The sequence below is a fragment of the Pongo pygmaeus genome, chromosome 7, assembly GCF_028885625.2.
Source record: "Pongo pygmaeus isolate AG05252 chromosome 7, NHGRI_mPonPyg2-v2.0_pri, whole genome shotgun sequence".
Classification (NCBI taxonomy): Eukaryota; Metazoa; Chordata; class Mammalia; order Primates; family Hominidae; genus Pongo; species Pongo pygmaeus.
This window is the reverse complement of record NC_072380.2, coordinates 1,769,557-1,778,152: the sequence shown is the minus strand read 5'-3', so window position 1 is coordinate 1,778,152 and position 8,596 is coordinate 1,769,557. Positions and strand designations below refer to the sequence as shown.

Sequence of the window (8,596 nt, the reverse complement as noted above, 5' to 3'; positions counted from 1 at the left end):
CCGAGGCCCTGGGTGGTGTGCCGTGATCCCCCGCTGGAACCTGTGAGCAGACCGAGGAATCCAGGGCACCTGGGAGTGGGAACGGACACCCCAACTCAGAACCTCTGTGCAGGGGGAGCTTCAGGAGCCAGCGAGGGCAGTTCCTCACTTAAAGGGCAGTAGGCGTCAGCCCTGGGTCCCGCAGGCAGAGCTACGATCCCTGATTCACAGGAGAAAACGCCGCATCTGACGCTCGCTGTGGAGAAAGAGAAAAGCACTCCGGGCACATCAGGAGCACTGGCACTTTCTGCTGATTTATTTCATCTCGGCGTGAACTGACAGACATACAAGGCTCTGCACTATTTATGCCCAGGATTTTAAAACTCAAGCATTAATAAATACATTAACTACACAGATCACAACAGCTGGCCTGAACTCGGCCTTCAACAGGTGTAGTTTACCTTTAATAAATGGTAACATTTGAGAATCGCTTAGAGCTTGAACAGGCTTTGGTGGAGCTTTGATCTCACATGAGAACCCGTCTCCTGTTTCATATGCATTCAATCCAAATCATCCACTTGGCGTGTCTGAAGCACCTGCCAGCACAGTGTCTGTGCTGGGTGCCTGAAGGCTGCACAGTCCAGGCTTCCTCCTGGATGTGGAAAACGTGGAAATGATGCGGCCACTGAAAGAAATTCAAGACAACTGAAACAATTGCAGATTTCCATTTTCAGCTCGTGTTTTCTTATGAACAATAACATTGCAGAAGGGGAAATATCAGAAAGTTGACTGATTTTTAACCCAAAAATAGAACTTTTTGTAAGCTAGAAAAGCATCTACAATTAACAAGAATACAAAAATGCACTTTTGTTTACATTTGCTCTATTTAGATCTTACAAGAGATTATGTCTTGAATCTATCGTGACTTCAGGAAAAGACAAAAGAACATTGAAAACATCCTATTTCCAAATCGTTTACAGGAAGTTACCTAAGAGACTGACAGATTCAATGGTTGCTACCAGAATTACTGAAGTGACACCAGAAATTAGCAGAAACAGAGCAGATGATTAATTTCTTACTTATTTGTAGCCAAACTGATACAGTCACGAGTTTTAAGTAGCCAAAGAATTTCCACAACATTCATTTTCTTACAGAAGTCGGTGCTGCCACAGACTCAGAAACCAAATACTGAAGTTCCAAATCCAGCTCTACAAAGCTGCAGGAAGCAGTGCAGAGTGGAGGGCTGTTCCCAAGACGAAGAATAAAACCGGAAGGAAAAGGAAGAAGGCTCAAGCTCATTCCTCTGCATCTCAAATGAACCTTGATTGGCAATACAGAAGGGATTGCTGTCACCTAAGCAAAAGGTCAGGCTTCCATGCATAACATTTTCCCCAAAAGACACCACTGCCTTTTCAGACATTTGGAAAGGCCCCTGCGTATGGGTTAATTTCAGGAGTCAGACATTTGGAAACGCCCCGGCATATGGGTTAATTTCATGAGGAGTGTGGATAGCTGTCATCAAGGCACTAGCCTCATCTAATTATTTTAATGGGTGGATGACCAGGAATATTTTTGCACCAACCTTTTTCCTACACAGTGTTGGAGGCAGACTTAGAACACCACTTTGAATTGGAAAAGATCCTACCTGGGGCATCAGCCATTGCCAGGCAGTCTCAGCAATGCCTCTGCCCTCCCTGCATCAGTCCCAAAATGAAAGCCACACCTTGGAGGGTGTGGCTTTTCTCTGTTTCATGGGTGCAAACCCTAGCAGCTCCACACCCCAGGGACTGGCCCCCAAAAAGCAAAAACGCTGCTCGTGGCGTGGCAGCTCCTCTAGTATGTACTTTTATGTGATATCACTATTTAGAAATGTGGTGTATACTATTCTATATATTTCCACAATAGGTTGGCTGGACATCCTTTAATGGTTGGTATTAATTCCTCTTATTCTTTATGTTTCTTAGTGCATTTTGCTGTGAGGTGACAGGGAGTACCTGGGGCTTTGCTGCCGGGCCCCACAGGAAGCTGTGCTACATCTAGTGTGGGCATTCCTTCATTAAGTGAAATGCTGGAAAGCCACAGGAACCGCACCTGACTGTGCAACCGCCCCCACCCAACATCCACCCACTTCTCATATCCTCTTCCGGGGACAGTGTTACTCTGGAAGCCTAATTTTGATATTTCATTTTCAAACAATAAACATTACAGGAATGATTTCACAAGTAAAATCACAGTGATAATAGCATATGAGTTTGATATTTAAGGACTGAAAATATTAGCCTGGTCCTGGTCCCATTTCATATAAAAATTTCTACCATTAATAAAATTCTAGAGGAAAAGGCAGGACAGTGTGAACGGTACACTGCTTAAAATGAACATTATTTGTTTCCTTTTGCTGTAAATACTGTTTCTACAACCATTTCTCCAGTATACTCCTATAAAAGGCCAATCAAGTCAGGCGATATGAAGTCTGTTTTTCTTTCCCAAGATGATTAACCAAGTTGCCAAGCTATCCCCTCAGTTCATGAGTAACCATGGGCAAGCAGACATGTCCCCAGAACATACCCTAACCCAGATCATAAATTCCAGCCCCCCAGTCATGCATAAGGTTCAAGATGATCACCTCTAAACACACTTAACTGAGACTTCTCATAACCACAGACTCTTTAAAAAGCATAACCTATTTTTCAATTACCCACTGATTTCTACAGAGATGGCAGTTCCCATTACTGGATTAACAAACAAATAATATTAAAGTAGACATGATTTCAACTAGTTACGTTCCAGTAACTTTTCCTCTTACAGTAAGAAAATGGGTTGGATTCGGAGTTCAAATGTTCGCCTCTATTTGTGAGCATGGATCTCATCCTCAAACTCGTAAGTCCTCTGTATACACACTTGAAAAGTAAAATGTTAAATGAGAAACGACCCAGCTGATTTGTTTTTAATCCTCATACCCTGTCAATGCAGTGAGCCTCATGTTAATTCTATTAGGGTATTTTGGAATTCAATTCAATACAATTAAGTACATGCAGTTTACCTGCTAATCTATGGTGATAAGCATGTCACTTCCTTGTTATAAATCTATGCCCACTGTCACTCGGCCACACTTTCTTAGAATACTGATTGTAAAAATTAATCTCCCTCATCAGAACTACACGATCCATATTGAAAACATCATAAACAGTGGGTTTAAAATGCGCCTACACGTTTTTTTTATAGAACTGTCAAAACAAAATGATTTTCCCCGTTTTTTAGGAATAATATTTTATCTCGTTCCAGAACATGAAAGCGGCTGGGCATACAGAGTGGGCTATCAAAGATTGCTTTTTAGATAGACAAGCACCCTGGTAAGTTTTTCCTGCTTACGATGTGCTGTTTGGTAACATTTAGCCACTAAAGACTTAAAATTTAAATAATGGTAAATCATCGCTACATCAGTTAACATCCTTTAAACTGAAAATATGAAAGCCCCCTCGGTCCAACAGTGAGACGGAGCTGCTCTAGGCATGTGAGTTTGAGTAGCAATGGTGTGGGAAAGGAAATACTTCCAATGCATATTGGACAAGAAATCTTACTGGTAATCAAAGATTTTATCTTTAATGCTTATTAAATTACTCTTTTTGGAGTTGAGCCAACCAAAGCGAGCAAATGGTACGAAAATTTCAACTAAATTAGAAAGAGCTTATCAGTTATAATTTTAAATCTCAAGCCAAAAATAAAAAGCGTGACCCTCTCTGCGTGCTTCCCCTGATAGTTCGCGGCGACCTGCTTGAGGGTCCCAGGCTCCTGCGCACAGCCTCGGTGCTCTGCGGGGTTCGGGACACCCCGGGGCCGGCTGCAGGCTGCCTCAGGAACCCCCACTGTATCCTGAGGCTGACCCTTTGGATCCCACAGCCTTCTCTGTGTCCTGTGTCCTGTCTGTCAAGGGACCCATCCGCACACCTCCTGGGTCTCAAGGCATCGACCCCCAGAAGCAAAGAGAAGCAAAAGGAAAGCAAAGCGGAAGCGGCCCTGAGAGCGTCCTCGGGGCTCCTTCGAAGCATCCAAACCACCAGCGTGGCCAGCGGCCCCGACTCCCCCGCGTCCTCCTCCGCGGGCCGAAAGGTACCTGGGCCCCGCAGACCCCTGCCCAGGGAGACGCCCGCCGACCCCGCCGGCCTACGCGGCGCCCTGCTCCCCTCGGGGCGGTTTCTCCGGCAGGCTGAGAGCGAACGGGATGAGCACGCCCCGGACGTCCAAGGGGGCGCCCAGCGCTTCGAAGCCGCCGCCCTGGCCTGCGTCGCCGCCGGCCTCACCGTCCCGGGCGGGCTGGAAGCGCCAGGTGCCCGCGCGGCTCACGCAGTAGATGGCGCCGTCCAGGGCGACGCAGCGGAAGGGCTGCAGGCCCGTGGGGCCGCCGGGGGGGCGCAGGGGCGCGGCGCACGGGCTCCACTGCTTGGCCAGGCAGTGGTATCGGGACACGCTGACCCCGCTCGGCCCCGCCGCCTGCGCCTCGCCGCGGCTGCCGCTCAGGTCGAAGCGGTAGATGAAGCCGTCGAGAGCCACCATGTCGGCCGAGCGCTCGCGGCTGCTGCTGCACGGGCACTCCTGCCACTCGTCGCGCCGCGGGTCATACTTGAGCAGGCGGTAGAAGAGCGAGCCCCCGGACACGTAGATCTCGCCGTGGCAGGTGGTGGCCTCATGCGCCACGGCGAAGGCGCCCCTGGGCAGCGGCGCGACGGGGGCCCAGCGGTCGGCGCGCGGGTCGTAGCGCTCCACGCTGAGCAGGCACTCGCCGCCCACGGCGTAGAGGTGACCGTCCAGGGCCAGCAGCCGCAGCTGCGAGCGCGCTTGGCGCAGGGGCCTCACGGCGCTCCAGCTGTCTGTGGCCGGGTTGTAGCAGAAGACCTGGTCGGACGGGCGCGCGCGGCCGTCGGGGCCCGCGGGCGCCACGCCGCCCGCCACGAAGAGGTAGTTGTAGAGGACGCACAGGCCGCAGCCCCGCGCCGGCGCGCCCTCGGGCAGCCGCGTCAGCTCGCGCCACTCTCCCGCCGCCGCGTGGAAGCAGTAGACGGCCGCGTCCCCGCGCGCGTCCGCGTCCCCCGAGGGGCTCTGAGGCCGGCTGCCCGCGCGCTCCCCCGCCGGCCCGAGCGCCGCGGCCAAGAGGTGGGCGCGGCCGGCGCGCAGGCGGCGGCGCAACAGCAAGTCCCGCTCGGCGCCCGACAGGCGGCCGAACACGGCGGGCTCGCGCAGCACCTCCAGGTAGTGGTCGCTCATGAAGCAGTAGGCGGCGTCGCGCAGCTCGTTCAGCCGCTGCCGCTTGGCCGCGCTCAGGACCTCGTAGCAGTTGGCCAGGCTCAGCTGCGGCCCCACGGCGTCGGTGGCGCGCTGCGCGGCGCCGGGCAGCTGCAGGCGGCGCGCGCCGGCCACCACCTCGGCCACGTTGTCGGGCCGCACGCCCGCCATGCGCCCGCTGTAGGCGTCGGCCAGGAGCAGCCGCAGCGCAGTCAGGCTCACTCCCTGCACCCGCAGCACGTCCCGCGACGCGCGCGCGCGGAAGTAGTCGCTGCGCGCCGCCAGCACCGCCTTGTGCGCGCGCAGCCGGCGCCCCGACACCTCCAGCACCAGGTCTGGCTCCCCGTACACCGCCCCGAACCCCGGCGGCACAGGCGCAGGCTCCCCGGGCTCCTCGGGGGACGCGGGGTCCTCAAGCCAAACGCGCGGTTCGGGGGACGGCGCCGCGGGCTCTTCCGGGCACGCGCGCTCCTCGGGGGACGCGAGCTCCTCCGGGGACGCGGCGCCCGCGCTGTCGGCCTCCCACTGCTGCTCCACCACCCGCGGGCCACCGCTGGAGGGCGGGGAGGTGGCCGCGCCTTCCGCCGCTGAGGCGAGGGACTGCGGCGGGGACTCTTCCCCGGAGCTGAAGCACAGGGACGCGCCGAGACTGCAGGGTGTCTGCGCCGGGGACGCGGCGCCCTCGCTCTCGCCTTCCCCGGCAGCCCCGGGCTCAGTCCCTGGGTAGAGGACGCAGGGGGCTACTGCGTGCTCCATGGCCGGGCTGTGCTGCGCCCGCGCGCCCCCGGTTCCGCAGCCTGCAGGTCTGGCCAAGGTCGAGCGTTACTCCGGGGTTTCCAGCCTCACAGCTTTTCCTGGCACGCGATCAGATTTCACTTGTGTGTGCACGCTTTTTTGTTGTGTGTGTGAAGGGGGGAAATCTCACACGCTGCTCCCCCGCCTCGCCTTTCCCCTCTTCTCTCCAGCGAGGAGGGGTGTGTCCAACTTGCTGAACTTCTGAACCCCAGCCACTTTAAATCTGCCCAGAAAGTTTTGGTGAATGGATCTCCAGCTGGCGCAAGACCGCGTCAGCCAACATCCAGCACTGACTGGAGCTGCAGTTGACTGCGGTTGTTTCTGCAGCCTGGGTGACCAGGTGTCTCTCTCTGCAGCCTGAGTGATTAGCTGTCCCTCTCTGTAACGCTGGCTGACCAGGTGTCTCTCCGCAGTACCGGATAACCAGGTATCGGGTGCGCCCTCGCTCTCAGGAGTCCGTGCTCACCCACTCCCTTCACATTCTGTCATATCACCGCGCCCCCAGGACACAGAAAGCTGAGACCGGCTGTGGCCCCAACTTCAGAGCCTTGATTTAACCCCATGTCTTGAAAAGAGTCCCATTGCGGGCTCTCCTCTGTGGCTCCCACTTGTGGCTACACAACTGCAAGGTCACGGGGAGGTCACTGGTCCTGTGTGCTGGTCTCAGGAGCTCTCCCCGTGTGTCGGCATCCACACCTCCTCATATACGGGGTCATCCGTAATTCACTGCCAGGGGGATGTTAGGAGAAGCCGCTGTGCTCCTGGAGGCCGTCCTCGCTCACGGGGCAGGACCCTTCCTCTGCAGCTTCCTTTGCTGGGGTATCAGGTGTTTCCGCGTCCTCTCACCATACTCTTGTTCCTGTTTATAAGACAAAAAGAGAGGATATTTGTGCGTTTTTCAGTAAGGTTATTTCGTGTCAGCAGAGTCTACCACCCTTCCCTCTCCAACGTTCAGATTATAGAATTCAGTTTTGGTTGTAAAAGGGTTGTGATTTTTCTCTGCTGGAGAATCTGATGAATAGGACACACAGAATTATTTAGGAATTTTTTAAAGTACCCTCTCGATATTCCTCTCCTGATTTTGAGGACTCAGGAGAGTCCAGTTCAAGCAATTGGCACCACCAGACATTAAGGCCTGACATGCATCGGTTAAACCATATGAAGTTGCTAGTTCTGTAGGTCAAAAGCAGTCGAGTATCAACAATTAACTGTTTTCAACATAAACAGTGTAAGTAGCATCAAGAACTCCTTTTAGTGAGAAAGCATGACTGGATTGTGTGATTTTATTAATTTATTAACAGATCACAAGTTTTCTTTCAGTGTTTCCCAGTTAATTATTTCAAATGCAGTTACAACTATTTGTAGAAAGGCGTTAGGATGCTTCTCTGGAATCAGCTTCAGCCAACAGCATGAATTCAGGACCCCAAATGGCGCCAACTCCTAAATCTCTTTAAACTCTTAGAATTACAACCCTGAAAAACCTCAGAGAAGCAATTATCCAAACAGTCTAAATGCAGCAAAAGGAAAATCAAAGCGGAAAGACTGAATGAAGTATGCGGAAGGCAGATATGAGTGCCGGCAGATGCATTATAGAATACAATCAAATATCTTTCTTAAATTGGCAAACGCTTCACGGACACTCCCTAGCATACTGGGAAGAAATTTAGAGTCCACATAAGCCAACTTCATTCTGGCTTTCTAAAGAAAAGAATGTGGACAACACAACCATCCAAAACATGACCAGGCTTATCTTTATACAGAATGCATGTTCAGCTCTCAAGTGAGATGGGTAAAATGATACTTAACCCCCAGCATCTTCTGATGTTCTACTTATTAGGTGCAATAGCATTACCTGGTTACTATAAATGCCCTGCTCTTCCTGTCACTCTGTCCCTGAAAAGGCTTTCCTAGTATTCTCAGAAATAAAAGTGTCTTCAAGTTGGAAACTCCAGATGTTTGACTCTCCCTGTCTCTTTGTCTCCCTCCCTCTGTCTGCCAGATATCTTTCACAATAAAATGCTGGCACACTCCCTGTGTGCACACAATTGTCATAAGATGCCTGGGGAATGTAATATTAAGAAGGTTTTTGAGAACCCTGAAGCTCTGATCCCCGGGGTAGGTCACAGACAATAGCTAAGCAGGACACAAGGGTCCCTTGTGTTCACCCGGCCATGCCTACACTGACAGGTGCTCACCTCAGGCCCCCATCCTGCTGTCCAGTGGTGCCCAGTCCAGGGCCAGGGAAAGGACCACAATGTAAGGGTGACCCGAACTGGAAAAGCTGTGAAGCTGCATCGGTGAAGGGCACCAGCCCTGAAGACTGCAGCCTTTCCAGCCAGCTGAGTCATGCAAAGGAGAGAGAGAGCAAATCTAAGACAAACTTCTCTATCAGATCAGAAATACACACGAACCTCATGTCTGAGATAAAATCTGAGAACTGGCTGTCTCAGTTGGCTTATTCGTTTAACACTGCTTATGTAAGATACAGAAGACATAGACCCTAGAAATCCAATGTAGTAAACTTTCTTCTTGGCCTAGAAAGGGG

The 8,596-nt window shown here is 52.4% G+C and overlaps 1 protein-coding gene across 3 annotated transcripts in view; it reads right to left on the bottom strand.

Moving 5' to 3' along the window:
* Positions 1 to 267: 267 nt before the first annotated feature.
* Positions 268 to 8,596, bottom strand: part of KBTBD11 (kelch repeat and BTB domain containing 11) — a 31,157-nt gene continuing 22,828 nt past the window's right edge. For 2 of the 3 annotated variants that reach the window (XM_063668500.1, XM_063668499.1), the window contains 2 exons: positions 8,247 to 8,390; positions 268 to 6,910 (listed from right to left, as the gene is read on the bottom strand). In XM_063668500.1, the coding sequence (XP_063524570.1) occupies positions 4,141 to 6,012 (1,872 nt within the window). In that variant the 5' untranslated portion in view covers positions 6,013 to 6,910; positions 8,247 to 8,390 and the 3' untranslated portion in view covers positions 268 to 4,140. The remainder of the gene's footprint in view (positions 6,911 to 8,246; positions 8,391 to 8,596) is intronic. The other variant, XM_054499120.2, reaches the window with a different exon arrangement.